The sequence below is a fragment of the Corapipo altera genome, unplaced genomic scaffold, assembly GCF_003945725.1.
Source record: "Corapipo altera isolate COAL_440 unplaced genomic scaffold, ASM394572v1 24, whole genome shotgun sequence".
Classification (NCBI taxonomy): domain Eukaryota; kingdom Metazoa; phylum Chordata; class Aves; order Passeriformes; family Pipridae; genus Corapipo; species Corapipo altera.
The window spans coordinates 7035782-7063478 of NW_020884903.1; the positions used below are offsets into that span (position 1 = coordinate 7035782).

The 27697-nt window shown below is 36.2% G+C and overlaps 1 protein-coding gene across 2 annotated transcripts; it reads right to left on the bottom strand.

Moving 5' to 3' along the window:
• Nucleotides 1-27214, bottom strand: TMX3 (thioredoxin related transmembrane protein 3). Of its 2 annotated transcripts, XM_027650919.1 has the most exons (16): nucleotides 27130-27214; nucleotides 26825-26879; nucleotides 22580-22619; nucleotides 21245-21368; nucleotides 18113-18158; nucleotides 16475-16555; nucleotides 15053-15152; nucleotides 14739-14816; nucleotides 12482-12548; nucleotides 10692-10790; nucleotides 8637-8694; nucleotides 7891-7944; nucleotides 7653-7709; nucleotides 4130-4259; nucleotides 1889-1957; nucleotides 1-731 (listed from the first exon to the last, which is right to left on the bottom strand). In XM_027650919.1, the coding sequence occupies exons 1-16, from the start codon at nucleotides 27176-27178 to the stop codon at nucleotides 465-467; spliced, it is 1374 nt and encodes a 457-aa protein (XP_027506720.1). In that variant the 5' UTR covers nucleotides 27179-27214; the 3' UTR covers nucleotides 1-464. The 2 variants fall into 2 exon arrangements, with proteins under 2 accessions (XP_027506720.1, XP_027506721.1); XM_027650920.1 differs by lacking the exon at nucleotides 1-731 and having other exon boundaries at nucleotides 1934-2049.
• Between the last annotated feature and the right edge of the window lie 483 nt (nucleotides 27215-27697).

Consider the following 27697-nt stretch of genomic DNA (forward strand, 5'->3'; position numbering starts at 1 on the left):
AACAAGTAGAAGATGTGACTTCTTAGAAAAATCATAACTTGTCTTTAGCTATCAGGCTCTGAAAGACTTCACAGCTCTCTTCATTTTTCTTAGTTTTCAGCCCTAATTTTATGTGAATGAGTGCTTAGCTGGGCTATACTAGCAGCAGTTCATCCCATACAGTAAGGCCCAGTACCACGATCTCACTGTTCTGGAAATGAACAATTCAAAACTCTTCCAAAAATGGTATAGAATTGTACCTGCAGATTTCTTCAGTTTAAGCTGCTCTTTGTTAATCTAATAAGGACAATTAAGAGAACATCCATTTTTTTTTCTGTCAATTTCTGAGAAAATTTGAATACATGCAAGTCAAAACTACCATAATGCAGACAAAACGGTCCTCTTTCATGAAGATCATCAATAAATGAAAACCTTCAATAAATAAATCTATTTGGAAATTCTAGAGAATTCTTCTGCTAAACAAGTTAGTCTTTTTTCTTTTCCATTATGTCTTTCTGTTTAAGCTCTCCATCTGAAAGTTCTGTGTACTTTCCATTCTTTTCCTCCTCTTGTTCCTCCTCACTGCCTTCGTCTGTGAGCTCCCGATCGCCACTTTCCTTTTTAGCTCCCTCATGCTCAAATACCTCTCCATCTGTATCAGCTGTGCAGATTCCATAACACATAATGCTGATGACCCCCAGGGGTAGCCCAAAGAGAAAGCATCCCAGCAGTGGTGAACTCTTGAACACAGACTGTTGAAACAGAAATTTGAAGTAGAAAAGACTTTCAGTGATTAACATAAAGTTACTGCATTACTTCTCTTATCACTCCGCACATTTATTCAAAAATATCCAAAATGAGATTCAGTGGTTTTTCAGGGAGATGGGTAGGGTTTTTTGGGTTTTCTGTTTGCTTGGTTTGGGGTTTGGTTTTTGCATTGCCGTTGCTTTGGAGGCATTTTGGATTTTGTTTTGCTTTCTTCTGCAAAAATGACAAAGAGTCCTCAATTGCAACAATATCTACTATAAGTTTATAAAAAATACTTAAAAATTCAAATATTACAATATTGCATTGGGGTAGTTAACGTTAACAGGCCAACAGCATATCCTATTCATTGTTTGAAGTTTCAGAAACAATTGTTCTAACAGTGTTACAAAAATACTTTCAAGGAACCAGATTCAGCTACTATTTGTGCCTCATTCTCAAAAATCTGAGTAATAAGGGATCTGCAGAAATGTTCTGTTACTAGACAGCTTCCTGTTGAAGACTAGCTAAATGGCATGGGAATAAGTACTTATGGTTACAGAAATTTATGGTTAAAAGTTGCACTTTCACAGAAGTAGAAGCCACTCATATAGAAACGTTTCAATTTAAATTCACAGCACAGGTTTATTTGCTTGTGTAGGACTAGTGAAGAAATGGATTTGTGTACTTCTTCAGCTAACAAAACTCTGTTGAGCATAATTAGCTTACAAGAAAGATGATACAAATATTTGCTTTAAACCTACACAAAGAGTAGTATTTAATCCCTTTATGCCATAACTAATTATAACAAAACTGTAACATTTCTCAGAACATGGAAGTGCTACCAGTTTCAGGAAAGGATGTCAAAAGGTCAAGGAAAAGATTTTGAATTTTCCCTCTTCTATCCTTTAAAATACTTGTCAGACATATAGAAAAGGAGTGAAAAACTAAGAAATCAACTTATGTTGAAAAATTATAAAATACAGTATTAAAATATTTATTCAAGAAGTTAATTTGGCTTAAATCTAATTTACATATACCTATAATATATACCCAATATATATAATATAAACCAGCTTATATAAAAATATTTTTTAACCCTCTGAAAATATTTGTATTGTTATTGACAAGGGTACCATCTAATTTAATGAAAAATAAAACTTACCATTATAGTAGACTTGGTATCATAGATTATTCTCTTGATTCGTTGCAGAAGTCCATCACCACCCTGTGCCTGAAATTTCAAATGCAACCAAGTCAAAACTGCTGACACTTTTCAGTTATGATTCCAAAAGTTCATTCTTCAGACCTTGCAATCTTAAGTCCCTTTAGAAGGAAATGAAAAGTAATTATTCTTACATCTCATGACGCCCAGACACTCCAGTTTGTCAAACTTAGATAACTATTATTCAATAGTCTCACGAAAAAGTCTCTCGCAACAGTTTTAAACAATCAGTGCCAACTTGAATAGTGGGCTGGCACTCACTCTTACCATAGAGAAACACTAACAAAAATTAGCAACTGTCCTGATATAACATCAATAAAACTGCAGAGATCTTCTGAACTTTCTTGCAGCTACTGGATATCCATTTATGGATTTTTGACAGCACGGTTAGAAAAAGCTAAGGACTAAGCAAAAAGAAGATATGAAGGTGCAATAAATAAAACTTGTGTCAAGCCGTGACAGACTTTACCTACACTGCCACCTAATTTAGCAGTGTTCAAAATAACTACACGAATCTAAGGGCAATCTGTTTGTTGAACAGGACTAGTTTTCATGTTGAGTTGCCAGAGAAATAAACCCCATTTTGCAAGTTAACTGATCACCACCTGATCTGACCAAAACCCCTCAAATAGCAAAAAAGTCCAAGAAGATCAAACAGACTCACAAAAGGTTACCTATAGGGTTTACAGAAAATACCAAGAAAGTCAAGGTGAATAATCCAACACTTCCCAAGGAAGGGAAGCGTGAAATGTTAGATTTCTCAGAAATTTCTCTGTGGCTCACAAAGTCTCCTTCCTATTAGCAGTTCACCAGCATACTTTGAAGACTGTCATTCCTCAAAAGCCGTACAATTTCTTGGGCAAAGAACATAGCCAATGTAGTGCCATTTTATGTCTGTAGACACCTCAGACAGCTTAAATGAAGGCACAGCCTATATTTTTGTCTTGTATAGAGATGTGAATTTAGATCGACCTTTAATCATTCTAGCTGGAATACTGCAAACAAAAAACAGAAAGACCTAAGTGACAAAATAGCAGCAAACTGAGGCATCACAAATTAATTTCCTCAAAATTAAAAACCAGCCAGAAATCAATTTCATTTGTTGTTTCAACCAAAAGGATATATTTAAATAGAGTCTAGCATGTTAGTAACATAATTCAATGCACTTAAAAAAGTGAGAACTAAAGAAAAAAGAACTATCAAATAAGTTATAGTAATACCCCTCACAATGCAACTGGAAGCATGGCCAGTGAAGTTATGAACAACAAGTAACTCCACCTACATTATGTTACTACATCAATTTGTCAGATTAAATAAATCAAGGTACCCCATATGACTGAAATGATCTTCAGCATTACTAGCCATTACCACCCAATGACCTAAAACTGCTGATGTAATGGAAAGCAGGCTTCAGCTAGCACAGTAAGCATTCTGCAGCAAGTTGGGGCTTAAACCAACACAGGCGTCTCCTGGGAGGCAGCCAAGTTATTTGTTAGCACTGCTCCCCTTTGTGGGAAAGCCTTCCACCCCCACAAGCACAAACGAAAGCTCTGATCCATGATCTTTTCTCATCCACATAACATAGCCTTCTGTCTAACAAAGTATACCGAGGGAATAAATACTAAGAAATCATCCAAGCCATCAATTCCAGATGGATTTATTAACTTTGTTGTTTTAACAAAAGACAGCTCGATTTTAGAGCAGACATGGGTAAGCTTGTGTCCATTTCTAACATGAAAAGCAAGTATGCCACTGCTTTTTGAATCAGAGCTTATCATTCTTTCACCTATTGGATTTATTGATTTACCATCCAAAAGAAAGAGTATGGTTGAATTACGCACTATAATAAAAATTTTAAACAAATGCATTTAATGCAAACCGGGAGATTAATAATGAGATCTCCATTTACCAGTGCACCAGAACAAGGAACATCAAAAGAAGCCAACCGACATTATGCTATAAACAGAATAAACCTTGTTTTCTACAAGAGGTTTTGCAGTCAGAACAGTGAGCAACAGCACAACTCCAGAATTCACAATCACATACTCACTGCCAGCACAAAATAAGACAGATAGGACAGGAAGATAAAACACATGACAGAGTAACCAAATCTTCTCCCTACTTTAGCATCTAAGGAAATAAACATCAACCAACATATTCCAAGTCACAATGAAGACTTACTTCAGCTGTACCATCCAAGATATTGTTAATAAACTGAACCATGTCTTCTGTGCTCTCAATGTGCCTATCTGGTAGAAAATACTGCTGATTGGAGGTATTCAATACAACAATAGTAGGGATTGTCAAGTCACTGGAAACATAAAACAGACAGTTTATACATTTAAAGAACTCCCATGTAAAATACTGGAATTCAAGTAATCGCTACAATAATTTAAAAGGATATCCATGAATCTTCACTGTCTCGTGTGTTCTTTATAACATTCCTTAAAGGCAAGAGGGAAGGGAGAACAGAATCACCTGAATGGTTATGTTTCTCATTAATATTTTTTTCCTTCACATCTGTGTCAGTGACACTATTGAAGTTTTTTGCAATTTACATACCCATAGTGACTGCAAATCAGGTACCTTACAACTTGCTAGTTAGTAAGAGATCACAGATAGTAGCCCTGTATAAGAAATGTATTAAGTGTTTTAGCACACAAAGGCAGAAGTATAGTTTAAAAATTTAATCCCATACAACCATGGTCTAAGTGATCAGCTCTATTGATCAACCTCTGCCTGTCAAGTCAAAAGAATAAGACACACCAACCAAAGTTTTTCTACATCTCTTTTAGATATGGCAGATGAGCTACAGAGTCTTTAAAGAATTATTACTCAGCAGTTAAACACATGCATAAGCACTGCCTAGGATCACAGAATTGGAAAGAAGAAAAAACAAAAAAGGTTAGAAATTAACTCTGGACACAGCCCAGTTTAATCTCGACACTGCCCAATTTAATCTTCTGTTCAACGTAGTACTAACTTCAAAATTACATCAGGTTTAGGATATTTTAGCACTGCACAAGAATAGTGTACAACAAGAAAGATTTAAAATACATTAATTAAACTTAAAAATCTCCTGTAGTCTTTGTCAATTTTCTACAATTCTGTCAATAATTAATTCAAATACTAGGTGGCTTTCCTTCACAGCAGAAGCAATGCAAACCTTGTTTTTCTATATTTTCACTCTTCTTTAATAGTGTCCCATCCATGTACATTTGTAACCATGTAATACTGATGACAATTTCAGCTTTAACCATGACTATCAATCCATAATAAATTATCTATCAAAATATTGTTTAGCATTTACTCAAGATTGCTATTTTTCTTTGAAGTCATTGAAATTATCCTAAATTTTTTCTCACATTTTAGGTGGTGTTGTCTTTTTTTTTTTTAATTTAAATTAACATGCAAACCTAAAAGTGAAACAGTTTAATACTTAAACATGAAAACTCTCTAAACTTCTAGAAAGCTGAATACTTCAAGACCATGTTCCCAGTACTCAAGTTGAAAGCATGGCGGCACCTCAGAAAATGTACGGGCAACTACAGAAATAACAAAATAATGTCATCCTTTAAATGGAACTTTAAAAGCCCAACCAAACAAAATTTTTTCCACAGAGACAACTTGCAACATAAGATTCTCTAAGTATAATTTTCCCTTGACATTTTTAATCTGTATTTATTAGAAAAACCCAAGAAATAAAAGTTGAAGGCACTCAAGTCAGGTGTTTTTGCAAGTGCCTAGTAACAAGCCAGTAACTTCTGCCAAAATACATCATCCCAGCCAAAAGAGAACAAGTTTTATTACTGGGATGCAGAAAGATTCATCAAAAAAAACTAACCTCAAAACAAAACAAAACAAAATAAAAAACTACCCAGTGTTTCTATTGCATTTAACAGTCTGGTAATTGATGTTCTTGGAGTTTACTGTAGAGCAGCTGAAACACAACCTCCATATACAGATTCTATATGCTATACAGAGATTCATAAAAGCACATTTAATGTGTCTCTTCCAAGAACTGAGGAATTAATACTCTACATACACCTCTATTGATATTCCCAATGAAACCTTAGCTTACTTCGCTTTCACTAAAGTAATATTCTGTTTTCTTCTTTTGTGTGTAGTTTTAATCGTACCTTTTCTAACCCAGCAAAAGCATGTTCATAGACTGGTGAAAAGACAGAAGAACTATAATGTCTCCTCGTGGAGTTATAGCCAAGTTCATAAATTTACTTCTATCAGGGCCTACTAATTCTATCCCTATAAATCACACAATATTTTGTCCTTTGTGAAGAAACAGAATTTGTTCCTATGTCCATCTGGGCACAGTAAAAAACTATTCTGTGATACACTTCTCACTATTCAGGAGGCTTTTTCTATTTCCACTTGCTGCCATCTGGTGACAAACCACAGCACTTGCAATATGGTTTTACTTGAATTATTCACGTATCCACAGGAAGAGCAGTTACTTGTAACACTGAACATAATTTGCTGCTTTCCACTTATGCTTGAAATGTATACATTCTGTTTAGAAAACAATTAAAAGCCAGTGAATACTTGAGCAACAACTTTCCATATACTACAAATTATAAAGTCAGGCCTTTTGTAGATTCAGTTAAACAACCCAGCTGAACAGACCTTGCCACTAGATCACTACCACTCTAAGTGGCAGTTCTGTCTCCATTCCCTTCATTTCCTTCCTCCCAGAGATCTCATCTCCCTCCCCCCTACTTCTCTGCACATCAGTTCTGGTACTCAGCAGAGCAGAAGGAAAGAGGTTTAAGGGTTTTGTTGAATCAGCAAAATAACTTCCCTACGTGGCTAGACAAAAACCATTTTTCTGCCAGATAAACAAGCTGAAACAGCTCAGCAGACAGTCAAATGTAAGAGCCTGCACAGGAGAAGTAATTAATGAAGTGAGGAAGGTCTCACTTTTGGCAACTATAAAGCTCAATCACATTACTTGACTTCAACTGAGAGACAGTTGTTTTTAAATGAATTTTATTCAGGTCTTAATCTACAGACATCCTACAGAAATACAGATCTTATGACTCCTGGGTCTCCATTAAGCTCCTAGAACCTTTAGGGGCACGAACACATGCTTTATTAACGCTTTGATACCCAAGAAAGGGATTTGGAAAACTTACAGAGCTAGCATACAGACCTCCGGTTTTCCCTTCTTTCACTCCGAAGGCCAGAGGAGAACAAACAGTCAATGGTAAATGCCAAGAAACTTAACTCTCTAATTATGCATTTTTTTAGACAAGGATCATAACAAGGGCAACTGTCAAGCATCTTGTTAAACCACTTACATATTTCAAAATCTGCCATGTACATATCAAGAGCAGACAGCATCTTCCATGCATTTTATGCTGCTTCTCTACAGAAGCGTACTTCTGTGCATGTCTTAAAAATGCACACAGAGTAAAAATCCCACAATTCTAACAGTTACTAACTTAACAAAGCAGACCTAAAAGATAAGCTTTGTCAATCAGTATTATCAGTAAGCCGAACTTCTAATATTAAATTATGCAGTTTAATTCAACATAAAACTGCTGCTATGTCTCATGTTGAATTCTCAGGACACTGATTTTTTTTTGAGCCATTAAAGGCACGAATTCTTCATAAGATTATTTTTAATTAAATATATTCAGTAACAAATACAAGAGAAGAAAGACAATTCAAATAAGAATTTACTTACTCCATTAGTAAACTATTAATGTAATCATTTCCATCCATATGGCCAAACTGGAAATCCCTGTAAGAAAAGTGGTGAAAAAAGCAATGATGAAAAAGAAAGCAGAATAGTGGATTACATCAAAAGTTTATCTTTAAGTATTTTTCCTATAACCGAAGACACTCAGCAATGTAATTCAAAAAAGTGATGATCTAGAAGACAGTTCATTTAAGATATCAGAGTGAGTACCATGTGTGCTTACCTGTGAAAGTGATCCCGATAATCTCTAGCGACTTCCTGAATAATGGACTTTAGTCTGGAGGCAAAAAGAAATAACATTGACAATCCAGGATATACTCTTTCAAAATACAAGCAATAAACACTGAGATTTCCCCAGAAAACAGCAAACTGGACCTTATCAGCAATGAAGATTAACAAAAAACACCTGGTTCATCGTGCTTGGTTCCTAAAGGTTTAAAATCCCATACACAGTACTTGAACAGCATTTTCTTAGTCTAATTACATATGCAACCAGAAATAAACAGAGGAAGGTCTTGTTCCTCTCAGTCTCAAACTCCAACCTCTTTTTAAATGTTCCACAAACAACAAATATGTAAGCATCACTACACTAATTTTTAATGCGAGTGAGCTGAAGTACAGTCACTTGTTTAAACTTACTAAGTTCATCTCAAAGTCATCTGAACTCAAGTACTCTCATCTAAAGGTGACACAATAGCTTTCAAAAGCTGTGAGATCATCGCTTGCTCCTGTGAGCTCATTAACAAAGGGCAGAAGAGTGAGTCAGGAACTCCCATCATCTCATTGAACTCATATGTGCTTCAACTGAGCCATAAATTAAGTAAATTCAGGACACTAAGTCAGAAATTAGAGAACACGTGCAAGTTAAACCCACTCATTTAACGTAGTGTTTCTTAATAATTAAGAAACTTCTAAAGTTGTCATACCAGCACATTTTTCCCATAGTGTCACCCATACTCAGTTCTGTACCTGGTATGTTCCACTGAAGAGTTTTTATCATCAATGACTGCAATAGCCACAAGTTTTCCTAAAATAAGGAATAAAATTCTTGAAACCACTTAAAAAGAAACACACATTCTCAGTTGGAAAATATGCCAACGTAGAAGAGCAGATACTCTCCAGGGACAGGAATTAGTTTTTAAGTATAAACCAATCTCAAAGCCAAACAGCCTCTTTGAGCTGACCAAAATGTGGTTTTCTAAAAGCTACTGAAAATAAATGAAGATGTGGCTTAATGCCACACCACTAGCATTCTATGAAAAGCTTATCCTTAGAAAGAAGTTAAAGGGAGGAAACACAGATAAAAATTAATTACCTACTCAGGCTGCATATGTGCATATACCTAAATATGAGACTGTGGAGACCTTTATTACATAACACTAATTACAAGTTGATTCTAAGTCATTGAATCACTATTGTATGGATTTAGTAATGACTACTTTTCACACTATTAAAAATTTGGAGTATTACGGAAAAAAAAAATTTGGAAAATTTACTGTCACAGCCCAGAATTCATTACATCATAAAAACAATTTAGTCCACAGACCTCTCTCAGAGGAGTTTAAAGGCCAACACCAAAATATATCGATTTTTCAGATTTACTTTGTGAAGTTTTTCTGATTAACAGAAAAAAAACCCCCAAACCCAAAGATTCTGACAGTGAATCAGATCAAAGTACGCTTAGAAAACTGGCCAAAGGTTCTCCAGATCAAGCACTTCCTGCTAGGAAAGCAGATCAGCTAACAGTGTAGGCATCAGCCAGATTAACTAAAGCCTACAGAGTGCAGATCTGTTAATTCTCTTCAGATGTCATGATTCACTCAGACCCCCCCCCCAAGACAACCTATTGCTCTGTTCCTACCTATCATCATGCCACAGGGAGCATTCTCCTCAAAAACAGAAAGTCACTTCTTTTTCAAGTAATACTAAAGAGTTTTAAGGGCAAGAACTACGATTCATTCCCAGGCTTTCTTGTGAAACAGCAACAGCTTCTCCCCATCCTACTTCTTTCATACCTCAATTCTCACTTTTCCCCATTTCTTTCCTTACTCTAAGGCACTACCTAGTCAATACACTAGGAGTCAACTACCTTTTAGACTGAAAAAGACAACGTACATAAATTCCAAGTACATCAGTTTCTTTAAAGTAAATGATGGTTTCTCCACTGGATTAATAAAGTCAACATTTTTCTTTTTTGTAATTTGAGGAATTGTTAGACAAAAATGTAACAGGAACAAATATACTACATTTAAAAAACTTGTAACAGCACTTCTGTAAATAACTGTTTAAAATGTAGGTGTAACAATGTTAGCTTTATATGTGAGAACCTAGATGTTTCATAATCTTTAAAACCTGAAAGAACTCAATGCTGACTGAATATAAATATTTTGAAAGGGAATGTAGATGATAAGATACCCTGGCCTGGAAAAAGCAACACTTACAGCATTTTTTATGATATTTCAGAGTATGTATATCTTAAGAACAGTACAGATTATTTGCCTATTCCAGAAGACACTTGGCTGCAAAATTTTTTATTGGCCTGAAAAAAATTTTACTAGAGAAAAGCTGCAGTTTTCTGGGACAAGTCCATTTTAGCACATGCTCCACTCTCTTCATATGTTTTAAAGATATCTAAAACCATTAGATGTAAGACATCTGAACCTGTCCATATGTGATACTTCTAAATTTAGTCATAAAATTCTCTGCAGGTATTCCAAGAGTTCATATACAACTTACACAAAACCTAAGGTGCTCTTAAATTAAAAGTTCTACTAATTTTTCTGATTACCACAGGATTAGACATACAAACTTTTATGTTGTGAGGAAAGGACTAGCGTAGGACAAGGCTGTGGATGAAACCTCTAGTCAACACAACACGTCTCACCAATACCAACAAAAGACTGGTACTATCAGCTTGAACTCTGAGACTGATTAATTTCTGAGATTTAAAAAACCACATTCTTAGTACTCCTTATTTTTCTTACACACAAGATGTCAAAGGGATTGGTGGTAGCAGCATCTCACCTGTATCTCCAAGTTCATACAGCGTAAAGCCATCAACATTAAGGTAGCCTTGAAACCTTTCTCTATTTATCCAGGATGACAAATCACCATCTTCATACTCTAACAAAAAAAATTTAAAAAAAGAATGCTTTTTTTTTCATAAGGTAGGTCGTCATATTTACTACTTCTGTACTATAGAGGCAAACACTATTTTTTCTCCTTTTTTTCTTTTATTCTTCTTAAGTTATCACATGTTTCTGGACATTTCGGTTTTAAAACTTCTAAAGCAATTTTCAATTGTTGAAGAAAAAATGTGTTAGAGAAAAGTGTGAAAAGTTGACCAAACTCAACGATAAACAATACTATATTAACAGTTGTGACACAGTGCAGAAAGGAACAGTTCCAAACTCTGTTTTTAAAGGTGTATGTGTGCTTGTCATCAAGTTTCAAGCTAAGTAAACAGAAATAAAATTACAGAAAGCAGTATTTGTGAGACTTCTTAAATGAAACAAAGAAGTCAAAAAAAGTAGATGCATCAACAGCACTGTGAATGCAGAGGAATAAACAGTCATGTATGACTCAGAAAAAGTTATACTGAAGGCTAGTTTCACATGCTAGATGTTTTAATTCACAAAGAATTCAGTTCTAACACAGACCACCAATTAGATCTTATTCACAAGTAAAAAAGAAAAACATATATAAACATAGTGTTGCATATTATGTGTACAATAAACAAATTCATATAATATAGAGTGATTTATCAATAACTTCAGGTTAACAATTATCTGCCATAAGATAGTAGCAAACAATTCCAAGGATAATGCTTCCCATAAGTCTGCATCAATTTCCTCTACTAAGGGGAAGAAAAAAAAACCACCAAACCAAAATACCAGAAAAGCTGAGAGCATTGAACTGGACTTTGCCAGAACTTTTTCTTATGGTAAGCTCAGTCATAACAGTTGGACATAATAACCTTATTCAGTCTCTTAAACTGCATCTTCATAATTTGTTTGACTTAATGTTTCTGGTACATTCTGAGACAGTAAAATTTTTACGAGGTAAATTAGAAGCCTGTTTCATTATGCGTTACGCATTTGTTTTAAAAGGTATGGAAAAAGTAAGCAGGCAACACAGTAAAAGGCAATTCAGAAGGTTTTCTCTTACAAGTTTTCTTTCTCCAGGATTGCAAAAAACATAAAAAAATTTAAATGCAAATTAAGGAGGCTAGAGAGTGAATTTTTATCTGGAGGCAACAGACTGAAGAGGAAGACAAGCACATCCCTTCTATGAAGTCACAAAGAATATCCTTGATGGCCAATCTAGAGTATTTTGCTGCGGTACTACCTATTTTCAGAAATGAAAACTGCAGATTAATCTTCTGAGTGATACATTTTCAACTTACAGTAAATCTCATTAACTGTTCGAAACTGTAAATTCATCGTATGTGTGATTCCTCTTCAGTAAGTTTTGTTCTATTTTGTGTCTGACGAATTACAACAGTGACAGAAGGAGTAACTTTTATAAGTACATTAATGCCAGCAAATAATAATATTGGAAGCTACATCTTACTTATAACACAAAGCAAATATCATCACTTCTACTTCAGTATTCCTAAAACAAATGCCTTGCATTTTGTGGCATAAGAACTAATTATTTTTTTCTCTTCTCCTTCCTGAAGGAGTTGCTACTTGTTCTAAAACTGGGGAATCTCCCAGAACTCCAATATAAACTTCAAAAAAATCCCACCTCTTCCAGTTTCTCCATATATACTTTAAATATCTTTTCTTAAGGTAATGTCCACTTTTACTTACCATCATAAACAAAGTAAGTTCCATCTTTGAAGACCATAACAGCAGGTAATTCAGGTAATGTCACATACTGAAAGAGTTGGTTTTCAATTAATCCATGAAAGATTAAAAGATGTTTAAACAGACAAACTAAAAAATCTGAAAATATGGAAATGCAGTCCTTGGGAAAATCTCTAAGTACATTTAAATATTTTCTGTCTAAATTTACTAAAATAAATTTATCAGCTTCTGCATATTAAAAGTAACACAACATCAATGTAGTTTTGAGAGGTAGATCTCACAAAGCGTAAATGAAACAGGATTTTTTACTAGTATCTCCAGCAGCATGAAGAACATTTTATGAGTTGCACATGAACTTTAGATAGGAGATTGTAAACTTGAGGGTTTTATCAATTATGGCCCCTGTTCCCAATCTGTGCTGTTGTCAGCATACCTGTCATACTGCTATTTCTTCTAAATGTACAGTAAAATAGTAATACTGATAACATGTCCCACTAAATCTGGGCTATTTCTTGTGGTTCAGACTGATGGGAATATAAAGAAATGGCTTCAGAAGACAAGGCTGCATACAGACCTAATTTAGGCAAAAGGAACAATGAAAGCCTCCATTACTATGTTAAACATGATATTTAGGATGGTCAGCAACATACTAAAAAAAGAGGTGTAGAAACCTTTCTCTTGGAACTTAAAGAATCTCATTCAGCTCACATTTTCAGTAAACTGCCATAGAAGATATACTGCATCTACTCCTGACTGCTTGCTACCATTCAAAGTCAAAATTCTAATGGCACTTGTGCTTAAAAAAGGACTATATCATGAACATACTTTTAATTATGTTGGCTGAATTGTCTACTGATATGTTTGGGAAAGGTAAGAACTGCATCATTTCCAAACAGCATGCCTTCTGTAATCATTCTGCATTATCTGTCTTGGAAATAAATGTAAAAGCAGTAGGTTTACAATGTAACAGCTGATACAAATGAACAATAAGAAAATTCTAAGTGATGCTTTTGTTCTCTTATTTTAAACATAGTTTTACATCTTTAAAGGACAAATTAATCTGTGTACAGATTACGGCTCGCAAAAGACACCTGAAGCTTGGAACAATATTACCTAAGGTGACAAAACAAAGCCTAACAGTGAACAGCGTTATGGAAAGGCTCATTACAACTCTAGCACTCAGTAATTTCATAACATTTTTGCTTCTCTCCATAGAATATTACTACTTCAGCTTAATGACAATGGGGAAATTACCTTCTGCGAAAAAAAAAGTTCACTGCTTACATCAGTGAGATCACAGAACCTCAAAGACTTTGAGCCTTTTACACTCTTTCCACTGCACAACTGAACAGTACTTTTCTTGCTCAGGTGGGGCTGAAGTACAAATAGCAATATTCAAATCAAGGTGGCCTTTGATACAAGGTTTCTGGAAATCTAACTATCCACTATTTAAAATAAGTATGTTCTACTTATGATGTTGGAAAATGCAGCTACCTAAAAAAAAAAAGCCAACAAATTATGCTAGCTCTCACCCTGATAATCCCAAACTAATTTCCAAGTCACATTTTATCAGGCATGGAGTAGACTTAGGTCCCACTTGGAGATACCAATAAATGAAACAGCCTCTTGATTTTGCTTCAACAGGTAAGCAACAATGATTAGACTAACAACAGTAATACCAATTTTTTCCACCCTTGTGACTAACTGTCAATATTCTCCTTGTTACAGACTCCTCCAAAGAGCCACATGAGAATTCTGCAGCCAGTAGACTGGATCCATTGATCCCCGGGCAGACTAATGTTTTGATCAACTGTATTGTACAAGACAAAAATAACTTACCTCTTCACTTACTTCTCTGATTACTAAGGTATCAGAAGTACTCCATGGCAAAGACCCCCAAATTAGTTTTAAAAGTGGTTGGTGAAAGGACTGTCTGAAGTAACAAGAGTTGTACATTGGCTAAAAGTCCAAGTATCTACTTTCTTGAGTAGGTTGAATGGTCCAAATTGAGTTCCACATATTTTTATTAATGTGACTGAACAATTAATTTGGCCAAAACAAAGCAGTGACGGACTTGAAACTTGGTTTGTATTCTTTCCTCATATAGACTCGAAAATTATACATTTCAGTGTAATTACTTTGGAATCTATCAAAGCCAAATATACTGTAAGAAGCCATCTCTGTGCCACTGAAACAGTAAAATTACATATATGAGAACAACACTACTTCTGTGAAAATAGTAGGCATGGAAACAGCTTACCTCAGGCACTACATCTTCTGAGGCAGAAAAAAAGTACGTATAAACTATTAGTTCTGAAGCAACTTCAATGTATTTTTCCTGAAAAAATACAAACAATGTTTTTTAATTTCTGAACTTTTAGTATGGGTCAAATAAAAGTTTTGTGACATACCTCATAGAAAATATGGGTTATGATACAAGATTGAAAAAAACACTTAAATAAATGTAGAAAGACCACGTGAATTTGTTACAAGCATACACTACAGTCTTTTAAAAGATATTTTAAATTACTCTGTAAATACCCAAAAGAAGTAACTTTACTTAAAGCTTCAAACCTTTAAAGGAGATTCACCACCAACATACACAAAAAGTACACGATGTCTCTTTTGCACATGCTCAAACATATGCTGGCTAGGAAGTGGCCTGATAAGAGGTCTGGGAGGGAAATAAAAACAAGAAAGAAAAACCTTAGTTTTTGCAACCTGCAAAACCCAAACAAATAAAAATCCACAAGAAAATATCATACATTTTTTGTGGGTTTTTTTTAAATTAAATTACACAATGCACATTAATTCAATTTTTCAATTTATTATTTTATTTTCAACTAAAAGGGAAAAGAAAAAAAGAAAAATTCCTCCTAAAATAACGTGTTATGTTCCTCAAATAGCACACTTAAATTTAAAACTCATATCTTAGTACAAAATGTTGCTACAATGGAAACATGCATGCCATTTACTGGTCACAGAATCAGAGATTGAGCTGGACTGGAAGATCATCTGGTCCCATCCTCCCACCATGGGCAGGGACACCTTCCACTAGACCAGGTTGCTCAAAGCCCCACCCAGCCTGGCCTTGAACACTTCCCAGGATGGGGCATCCTTACAGTAAAGAACTACATCTTACCACCCTTACAGTAAAGAATTTCTTCCTGATATTTAATCTAAATCTATCCCCTTTCTGTTTAAAACCATTGCCCCTTATCCTGTCAGTACAGACTCTGATAAAAAGTCTCTCTTCTTCTTTCTTATAAGACCTCTTAGCGAAAGGCCACAATAAGGTCTCAGTCATTTGAGATAAAATTCTGAATTTAAGCACGGTAGTTATGAAATGTGGTCTTAAATCTTAAAAAATTCTGATCCCTCAATATTCCTAAACTACAGACTTCCAAAGAATAATGAATATTATTGTTCCTATATCAAAGCTTCTTAATTATTTTTTAGAATGGAGGAAAGAAATGTGACTTTTTTTCTCCCCAAAGTTTACTTGTCAATAATATTTTGAGGCCACAGGCCACTGTAGGGAAGAAAGAGCTAGCCAATAGAAATTATTATGAACAATTCTGCCAAAGCATTTCGTTATGGTGCCTATGGTATACTTTTCAGAAGCACAACTTCGGAGCATGAAACATCTTCTGCCTTAGTAATGATGCCTGTCAGCCAACATTTAGATTGGCATTCTTGTTTCTGACTTCCCTGAGCTTCACTTGTTCACAGTTTCCAGTACTCTGAAAAGCCCTTAGTTCTTGCACTGTAAAGAAGGTATTGTGGCTAGCCAGTCTCTCTGTACTCTCTCCATGCCACTCACCACCAGCCTCACATGCAGTGACACATATAGTGATAGGCATCAATAGCACATATAGTTTTTAACTTTGTGTCAGTATCTTGCTCTTTTTTAAACAGATTTAATTCTTGGCTCACTTCAAAATCCTAAGTAAGTTTTAAGTCACCAGAACCAGTTTCACAGAAGAGTATACTTACCCTGCCACTCTATTAGCAAATTCAACTATATCATCTTTGGTTCTAGGTCCTCTATAGTTGTATGCCAAGTCACCTTTTAAGCTAGATAAATGAGAAAGACAAAAAAAAGAACAGAACTGAAATGACCTAAACTACATTCGTACATGCAGAATTACTCAATCTTCACAGGTTTATTACAGTCACCTTTTAGTGAGTGAGAAGCAAAAGAAGTAGTCAGCAAAATATAAAACCCAATAATGCAATACAGTGCAATTATGCAGTAAAAAATTATTTACACAGTATCTGATTTATTGACTTTTTGAAATAATTAGCATTCTTTTACATTTATTTTTCTAGTGTACAGAACTCATTTACTCTGTAAGCACACAGATAACTTAGAACATTTGCTTAAGACTGTATAAAAAAATCCCACCCCACACCCAAATCAAACCCCAAACACTCAACATTTATACTACTGAGGTATTAGTCTTTATAAAAGACAAACATATAAACTTCTTCTTTTTTTTTTTTTTTATAATTGAAAGGTATCAAATAACCTGCAAAACCTTCCGAATATATGTATTAAATTAAGCTTACAGGAAGTGTTGGTGAGCTTATGGTACTCTGTTGACAGGGGATGTAGAACACTTGCATTATTAGAGTATTTCAGTAAGTTTCACTAATTCTAAGAGGCTTTCTTTAAATCCATATAGGTTTAGAAAACTCACAGGAAAGAAGTAATGATAAAGTGAGTTTTCAATGTCTCTATATGCCAATAAAATTTTTCATCCTTAAAGATTAATAAGCTAAATATCTCTTGTTGTCTTCTTGTCACTTTGACAAGATTCATTATTACGTATTATAAGTATTATTTGCTTAAATATAACCTGCTAAAACCCCCAGTCTGTTCACAGTAAAAAGGACCCAAAATTACTGTGTCTTAATATTTAATATGACCCTGTACTGGACTATAAACTACATGTGTTATAAGCAAGTACATAAAATATCATTACGGATTGATATTTTCCTATAATTTTTGTCCTCCACTGTCTTTTTTAAATCAGGTGAAAAAAAAAAAAATCTACATATACTTCTCTTGTTAAACAACTTTTCTCATCCTTCACCCTACACAGTAACTACTACTGTCATTTACATAAGGTTTTTAAGGTACACGGGAGAGAAGAGAGAGGTAATTGAAAATAAGAAAATGCAATCAGCAGCTTACAAGAAGTTAGCGGGAAGACTCAGCTATGCACTTACTGCCTGAATCACCCTAGAGATGTCAAATCAAATGGAGGAAGGAATTCCTTTTTATAACAGTTGTGTGTATATATATTTGAAAGACATATTTATGTACACACACTTCTACATAACCGCATCGAAAACAGCAGTTAAATGAAGTGCAATTTGTTAACCTGTCTATTAAGAATTCTGTTTCTAAATAAGATGATGGATATGACTGAATTTCACAGCAAAACAGTCCAGTAGAAATCAAAGACAATGCTACCATGAGATGGTGAAGTGGTTTTTTGGCGTTTTTCTTGGTTTGAGTTTTACAGGTTTTTTGTGATTGGTTTGAGATTTTTAAATGAACAGGGCTATGTTTTCTTTAGTGTCATCAAATCAGTGTTAGAAATTCAATAGGAAGCATCAACTTACAGCTTAATTGTTGGATAGCCTCGTACACCAAATTCAGATGCAATACCTGAAAGAAATGTGTTAATGCCAAAGTGAACCAAGACTTTCTTGCTCTCCTACCTTAATCTTTAAACATAGTTTACTATTCAAGCCACAATAACAAATGAAAGAACTCCCACTTAGTTTAATATGAATTATTTTACTTGCTTATTAAGCTACTAAATTTTGGGCCTCTTAAAGAAGTGCTGAAGAGTCCCAGTATAGGCTCTCAATTCATGTGCCACAAACTCAAATGCCATGAGAATCCTCTAAATAGACATGGCTTGACCTGTTCTAACCAAAAGGTAGCATGCATTTTAAAATATATACACAATTGACTGAAAATACTAGAGGCAAGAATTAAGCATCAAGGATGTACAATAGTAAATAGTAATGCTTGAAAGAAATACAAAACATAAGACATATAGTCATATGCTACAGTAATGCCTAACAACAGAAGTGCAGTATCATACTGCAGTAGTTACAAAAAAGGTTTTACATCTGCATTCTGCAGACATAAATGAACCTCACCAGGTACAGACACTTTCTAAGCAATCAGTTATTTACCTGCTGCTTACTAAAGTGGTGAAAAGCAAAATGACTGCAGAACTTTTTCCCCCGCCTCAGGTTTGTTTAAAACCTTGTATCTTGCTACCATCTATTATACAATTTGCAACTACCTTTCCACTTGTGAACATAGCAACTACCACCTTAAACTACACTTTTCAGTCAATTCAGTGTTTTCCAAAAGTTAAACTAAGTAGTCTTCAAAAAAGGCTAAAATTAGGTATAAAATTCTGACAACAGTTGTGCAATTCCCTATTGAGTAACAATTCCTGCACTCAAAAAGCACGAAGAGTCAATACCTATAACAAACATTCTGAAGCTACCAACCATATGTCAGAGCAAGCAGATGTGGGAGGACTTGTGTGCAGGGCTCTCAGTAACAGTTTAAGAACTGTGATTCCTACTGATTCAGTACCTTATTGCACAGCACTACAAATAAAACTAGCAGCTCACCTACAGCCATCTTAGTCAAAGATGACTGTTCTAAGAAATACAGGTACTAGGATCAATTTTATTCTGATCCTTTCCTCTCACAGTTCTACTACATAGACTTAAAACGCATTAAAATGTATATTAGAACATTCAATCACAAGAGCTGACAACAGAGTTTATTTCTCCTTCTACAGTTCTCATGCATGGACAGGAGAACTAGAAAACAGCCAATTTTTAATACATTATTTTTAAACCTCCCAGCCTTGGAGATTAACAAAATTCTCTCAGCATCCTGGAAGTGGCATACTATTTACACCATCACCTCCACTTCTTGATATAAAGAACGCAGTACAGGCAAACAGCAGCAGTTGTGCCAGCCTGAGGCATGATGTGTTTCTACTGTGATCACATTCAGCTGACTTTGAGGCAAACCCCCCCGAAAATTCAACTGATAACACAACAGGTGACCTCTCTTGATAAAAGTCCTGTGTCCTCATAACGCAGAGCCACCTGAGGCAACACTTACTGGATGATTTATATGTTCATCTGTGATTTCAGCTCTCTGACAACATAGTTCAGATTTTTCACACTACTTCCTATTCCAACTAGGAACACAAACTATGCAGAGCCAACCATTCATGTTCCTTCCTGGTTACATGTCCACAAGTTCCAGCTGCATTTCCTTCTGATATTCTCAAGACTGAATTACTTTGATTTCACAGAATCTTTAGATTGGAAAGACACCAAGCAGAACTGACTTGAGCTTTTCATAACCAGATGTTATAAAATTTCCACTTTCAAAATAAAAGTGCAAAACTATTTCAAGAGATTTATTGGACACTCTATTTTATAAAATTGGTAACAAATCTGAGTAGAAAGACTTTTCCAGGGCACAAAGGAACCCTTGCAGCTTTCAGTAATTTTTGTATGTGCAAAACTGAATTATAGAACTAAAACAATGTGCCAATTCTGTTTTAGGTATAAAATATGAGAATTTAGCATCAGGATGACAGATGCAAATATTTCAGGGTAAGAGTTCATACAATTTATATGATTTAGAATTTCATATATATGACTGGAAAGCTAGAGATCCATGAAATGAACTTGAAATTTCTAACGCTCCAGACTTACTATAGCAAGTAAGTATCTTTAAGATGAAACAAAATTTCTGTGGTTTTACAGAAAAAGCTACATACAATAAATTGGTGCTTGAGACAAAATCATTTTGATCTCAAAAGACTAAACTCTGCTACAGGTAAGCACAGAAAAACTGGAATATCACTCAAAAAAGTATTCTGCATATTTTAGGCAAATACAACAAAGCTGAATAACCAGATCTAATGGGGATTAATTAAAAATGTCACATGTATTTACAAAATTTTATTCCATATAGATCTCCATTGGGCCCCACTCCTCCCTATGCCTTCCCTCTTAAATATCCTCCTGGTTCAACACAGATTCAAGTGAAATGACAATAAACAAGCATATGAAAACAAAGAAAATACTGTTAAGCATTCAACAATCCTCTCACATCTACCCGAACCACTTCTCTGAATACCTCAAGTTTTGGGTTTTCTCTGAGAAGGTCAATACATAGGAAAAGCAAAAAAGAAAGCCTTAGAGCTAAATTTGGTTCTTCAAGAAGACATTTACGGAGAAAGATGGGAAGAAATTGGCTCAAGAGTAAATTCAAAGATTTCAGCAGGCTTTCTGTAACAGCTTAAGGACCGATTACCTGAAAAGAATAACAGTGAGAACACAAAGCACTTCTCCAACAGTAATACAAGGAACCTAAAACTGGATGCTGTCAAGAGACACAGCACATAAAATGCTTATATAAGTTCTCTAAGAGGCGTATCAGAACCAGATCTTTGAAAAGCTTTCACCTTCCATTTGTCAGGAAGAATTCCCTACACAAGCAGAAACAAATGTGATAAAAACTGCATACTACAGCAAGTTGTCACTTTTAGAAAGAAAAAGATCGGGAAACTGTTCTCCAATGACTGTTTACATACTTGTGCTATGATACAGAACAGAAGAATAACTTAATGAAAAAAACTAACAGTCTCAAAACAGAGTCTGCAATGAAATTACCCCTAACCAAACCATACTTACTAGAAAAGGAAGTTGCATCCATCTTCCCAACTTTTACTGGAGAGCCCATGTTTCTCATTTCTATGCCCACTTCATTCCACACAGGCTCTAGTTTCTTGCAGTGGCCACACCAAGGTGCATAAAACTGAGAAGTAAAAATATTTTATTAAAAAAAAAATAAGTTAGTAGAAGTTGATTCTACAATTAACCCTCAAATCATTAACAAGGCTTATTTTCCAGTCATGGTTCTCCTTATGTCTTAATAAAACTGCAAGTTAATTACAAGGCTAGCATGACATGCAGCATTTATGATTTGGTCCTACTTTTAATATGAAAGCACAAGTTTGAAAAGAATACATTAAATTGTTGCACCATTACATGATTTCTTATTTAAAAATAGACAGTGCGGTAACATTTTTAAAAATCTTTTGAAATATTTTCCGCTTTTTTTTGAAAGATAAAAGATCACGTAAACAATCTATCCAGGAATATGTCAATATCTGTCAACAGGGGAAGGGCAATAGATACTATACCTACTTCCCCAAGCTGTCCTCTGGATTTCAGTTCTTCAGTAACTACTTTTATAGAAGCACAGTGAAAAATTGATCCCATTTTCTCAGGACCAAGCAGAGCTGAGAGACTTTATTTCACCTTTCTGCCTATGTCTTGCTGCAACACCTCAGTGAAATTAATAGGGAAGATATCGATGTTTTGGTATAACAAGATCAGGTTACGACCTGACAAAGCTGAATTTTGTTTTGTTATACTTTACTGAAAACTCTGAATCAGCACATTTAGTTTTCCCCACTCAAAAATAACAAATCTGAATAATACAATTTTGAGCATTACAGTACATATTTAGGTGAGATAAAAGGAATTTTACCTCATCCACAAACAAGCTCAATCTTTTTAGCAATTCCTTGTCCCTGAAATAAGGAGCACCGAAACTTTCCAAATGAGTTAGAAAAGTAAATGAAGCCTTTCACGTATTTGATCTTGCAGTGCTAATAAATGTCTAGAACACCAATTAGTTGGTATAATTAGAGAACGGAACCATAACAATTTTGAAAAGAGGTTATCACTTCCTGATTGTATTAAGTAACCTGCTTTCTTTTTTTAAGGACAGCAAAATATAGGATGAAGCCTATCTGCATGCAATATTCAGCCTATTCCTGGTTCACCCTGAACAATATAGATTGTTTTTCCATCCTGTCAGAATTACTGTCACGGAATTTTTCTGCATCATGCACAAACAGTTTTCCAAACAATGAAGCAGCCTTACTACAAAGTGTAGCATTGTACATCCTGTATTTTGATTTCCACTAGCAGATCTTCCCATTTTTCTCATATACTCACATCTACGAGCCAAATATCATCTTTACGGTTTTCTTTAAACCTAAAAAGGGAAAAAACGAAATCAACAAATCTGAAAATAAAACAGTGAAGTGCATGTGTGAAACAGGCAAAATCCACAATTTAGATTCTTTCTTTGGGTGTGAAGAAACAGAGGAGATAATATTTTCTAGTATTAACAATGACCCTGCACATGTTACTACACACAGAGATGTAGGTTCCTATAATTACTTCCCAAGACAAACAAATAAACAAACAAACAATAACAACAACAACAACAACAACAAAGAAAAACAATAAATAAGAATACATACAAAAGATATTTTATTATCATATGTATTTTAAGGGGAAGAAGTATTTTGCAGTTGTCTTAGTGATATTAAATATTGTACACTGCTGTATTTTTACAGACCAATTAATACAGACTCTTAAAGCATTGGTTTACATTGCTAATCTTAGCTTTACTGAATGTCAAGTAAATAAATTATCTCTAATATTAACACACAAAGCAATTTTAGTTCAACCTCCTTTAACATTCTACTATAGGTGTGTCAATTTATGGTTTTATTGAAGTTGCACACAAGAAACCAACTTACTGGAATAAAAATGGTCAAGTGACTGATAAAGAACAGAGATTCACGAGTACTACTGAATATTCTTAATCCCAGACAAATGACATTTAAGTGAATTGACTAGCTTTATTAACTGTAAATCTGCCACTAAATGTTAAAACCTCTAAAATAAAAACAGAACATGATAAATCAAAGTTCTTTGCTACCTTCCAAAATGTCGCTTACACATTTCACTGAACTGTTGTCACTACATGATAATATGAATTATTGCATTACTTAACGATTTCTATGTAGATAAATAATTAAGCCAGAAATTCAATATAAGGTTTATTTCTGTAAGACAGGCTTCATAAAAGTGACTAGGACTGGGATTAATGTCACATGCTATAACATACATGATACAACATTCTTACTGCAACACTCCTATTGTGAAAAGAAACGAATATTTTTATATAATTAAGTAGTGTGTGATCTACACTCTAAAATCCAATTAACAGAAGTTATAGCCCAACTCACCAATTCCCAGTACACAGCATGCCTATAAATGGCTCATAGGCAGTAAGCAGAATCAGAGGATATTTATTATATTTCATTTAAAGCTGAACCTGTAATAGTCCATAATGGTCTTGAAGAAATACTAATGCTGATGTTGGCTTGCTGTTTGAAAGAAATAATTCAGAAATCATGAATACAACCTAATTACAGCGCTGAGTGTTTGAAACTTAGAAATGCAGCATTTCACTGGTAAATTCCAGTCTTTTATTGATGGTATAACAAGGTTGCAACACCTGTACAGCAGGAAAGGTATTTGCAGCAACTAACATAAAACTGCTCTAGGAAAGCAGCATTTTTAAGTCACAAAATTGCTTAGCTGAGCAACTCACTAAAAATTTACTTCACCACCCTAAATGCTATAGAGCTAATGAAAGAACCAGTTAGAGTCTGGCATCTCTTGAGAACTCTAACAGAGCTACAGCTAACTTCCAATTACAATGTTAAATAATTGGTTATGATGCAAGAGGCAGAAAGCAGCTACTGAATCATAAGATCCTGGCTGTGCTTCAATTTAGAATATCACTTTTGCTTTGTAAAAGAAGAATTTACAATTAATTGTTCTCCTCCCTCTGCCACAGTACAACTGTTATAGGAGATTGCAAAGAACATTACAGCACTGAGAAAGGTAGACTGAAATCTTACAAAACCAGTAGACAGCAATAAAAAAAGGAAAAGAAAGGAAACGTCTGGAAGCTGAATATTCCAATGAAATCTAATAACTTTGGCCTCAGGTAATATAAAAAATACCACAGTTTTTACAATAGTAAATTTCATTCACAAGCACCTATTTAATCAACTGCCACAGAAACTAAAATTTCAAGTGTGACAAAAACCCAACTATCAAAACTCACTCTAGTTTTGGTAATGTTAATGATTAAATTACTAGACAATATTAAGAAAGTTCAATATACTGATGAACAAAACCAGAAGTTTCTCTACAAAAGAGTATTCAAGCATTCTATGAAGGTGTTATTCCTAGGACCTATAAATATATTTTCAGTTGTAACATTTCAGTGCCTCTTTTTAAATGAATTGTGCAATCAATCCCCTGTCAGCTGACAGAGACACAATCACATTGATGGAAAGGTGTTGCACATCCTTGAATCAAAATTATTTGTCTCACATACATCTTCCAAACTACATGATCAAATGTTCTCTCAACCTCCACTTAAACCAAACACCTCACTTAATCATGAACAGTTAAAAGAAACCAGCATGAAGCAAAACTGAAAACCAAGCCCACAATTACAAGGGCCTTCAACCAACACGGCTGCTGTGTTTATTCCTTGCTGTCTTGCTTCTCACTCCCCTTGCACTGTTTCTTATGCTTCTGATCCTGCGTTGAGCCACCAGTGCATCCTCACAGAGAGAAAAATATTTCCCTTTTTAATTAGGTTACTTAACTGCTTCATTATCACACTAGAAGAAGTGCACAAACATTGCAAGATGAATACTGATCCGAGGCAGCAGATCAGCAGCACAAGCCAATAGGTACCACAGCTTTTATTCTGCATCCCTTCCATAGCCCAGCTGGGTGATACTGAGTACCTTGTACCTCTGTTAGTTCTGCTCTGCGACTTCTTTTCCCATATCCTGCAAACTTGGGAAAGGGATGCACATCTTGTACTACTTGCCATTGTTTACAACTACCAGAATTCAAATAAAATCCAAAACTTTCAGCAACAGCAAAAAGTCCATTAAGTTTAGGTACCTATCAAATGGAAAATTTGAAATTTCACCAGTCACTGCTTCCAGGTTTGGTTTTTTTTCAATTGTTATCCTGATCTTTTTCACCATTTGCCAATTAGTTAAAAAAGAAAAAAAGACACAAAAAAAACCCCCATCCTGAACAACTCATCAATTCTTACTCCCAACTGTAAAGACAGGTATCTCTGTAGTTTTGTAGTTGAAAAATCCAAGTGTTGTAAAACAGAATTTTCTTTTATCGGTTATTTAAAAAGTTATGTTACTACAGATTTATGTTTTCTCACTCCAAAACAGCAAATGCATTTAAATTCACACCTGTACAAACATGATATGGGAATGTGATGCAGGAGTACAGACATATTCACTTAGCCTATCTTCAGTCCTTGAAAATATGAGTCATGTAATTTATGTCAGGTAATTTTTCGGGGCAACAGCACCTACGTAACCACCAAACTGCTAAAGAAAGGCAGTACACGACCAGTGACACTACACAACCAGCTTAATGGCAGGATTGCCCATTTCAACTCATACACAGTCTCAGAGCTAATTCTGCTGTAAAGGCACGTTTTTTCACACTGGAATGTAACTGGCACTTCAAGCAGTCACGAACCAGTCCTCCAAGCCTCCTTCTCTTTTCCATTTCTGGCCATGCATGAATGCATTTATATATTCGTTCTCCCAGCCCCTTGCGGCAGCCATGCAGCAAACTCTAATGAAGAACTTGCTTAAACACAGTCAGCTTTTACTTGGGGCACGCACAAATACACTGCTATATTTACACTACCAAAAAGCAGGAAAGAACAAGGAACTCCAAGAACGTTTCTGGCAATACTACCTCCAATAACAGCTTTAAAAACACCTGAAAAATTAAATTGTTCCTCAGGTTCATTAACTGAACCTATTTAATAGGTGAGTTTGAGGGAAGGCCTCATCATGGTCTACAACGTCTTCATGAGGGGAAGCAGAGGGGCAGACACTGATTTCCTGTCTGAGGTGACTCGAGGGAATGGTCTGAAGTAGCGTTAAGGGAGGTTTACGTTGGATATTAGAAAGAGGTTCTTCACCCAGAGGGTGGCTGGGCACTGGAACAGGCTCCCCAGAGAAGTGGTCACAGAACCAAGCCTGACAGAGTTCAAGAAGCATCTGGACGATACTCTCAGTCACATGGTGTGATTTTTGGGGCTATCCTGCATAGGGTCAGGAGCTGGACTTCAGAGCCTTGTGGGTTCCGTCTAACACAGAACATTCAATGATACTTTAGGCCACAGTCTTTCTGCCATTACTACTAAGAAAAAGGCAAACTTTTCCAGTGCAGTTTTCTTGACAAGCACACTATGCACAAAGTCTGGGGTCATGTTCCCCACAAGAACACAAGCACTATTTAGGCCATAAAGCAGGACACCCCAGTACTTACGACTCATCCAGATCCTTCACAAAACCCGCGCCTGACGCCACCACATGTGCCACCACTGCGAGGCAAGGAGAAGCGTTCCGTGAGTGATGCCCGACTCACCCCGGGGCTCTCACCCACGCCAGCTGACAGGTTCACCGCGCTGACAGCCGCCCCTCCTCCCTCGACCCTGGCCCCTCTCGCCTCCAGCGCTTCCCCACAGCCCAGCCCGCCCCGCACCTGCCGCCCCGCTCCCAGCCTCACCGCTTTTACCTCTCTCTGTCCCCCCCCGCCCCAGCCCGGAGGAGCTGCTGCCGCCCGCCCATCACCTGCCGCCCAGAGGAGGCCCCGCGCCCGCGCGCCCTCCGCCGCTGCCATGTTCCCGGGAGCCGCGGCACGGCCGGAAAGGGAAGCGCCGACCTTTCCCCGCGGCGCACGCGCGGAGGCCAGGGACGAGGGGCTTGAGGTGGTGGCGGCTTTGGGGGTGCTTCCCACAGGCGGGGGGCGGTGGGTCTGGCTGAGGGCACGGTGACCACCACGGTCCGGCCCGGCCCGGCCCGGGGGTCTCCGCGCCGCCGAAGGGCGCCCTTGGAGGCACCGAGCGGGGAGGCGAGTGTGACACCGTGACACGGGGCCGGGACGCGGCGCGGGTGGACGTTGTCATCTCCCCGGTGGGGAGACTCGTTCAGTTGGATCAAAGCTCTGGTTCCTTGCAAAAAATAAAACCACGTCCTCCTTTGAGCAGGAACACGTGTGCCGTCTGTCATGTTGCCCGCTGTCTGCCGCGGGTAGAGCTCATCCCGCACCACTTGGCTGCGGTGTCAGCAGCCCTCCTTCAGCTTGTGTGCGAAACACTTGTTCCCTGCTACTCTGTGTCTGTAACTTTCTCTATAGCTT

Excerpts from the sequence above, each read along its gene's own strand:
- TMX3 (XM_027650919.1), bottom strand. The coding sequence starts at position 27,178 with ATGGCAGCGGCGGAGGGCGCGCGGGCGCGGGGCCTCCTCTGGGCGGCA. Across the intron at positions 26,880-27,129 it reads GGGCCTCCTCTGGGCGGCAG|TGGTGGCACATGTGGTGGCG; the intron begins GTGATGGGCGGG and ends CTTGCCTCGCAG. Across the intron at positions 12,549-14,738 it reads CAGAAGATGTAGTGCCTGAG|TATGTGACATTACCTGAATT; the intron begins GTAAGCTGTTTC and ends CAACTCTTTCAG.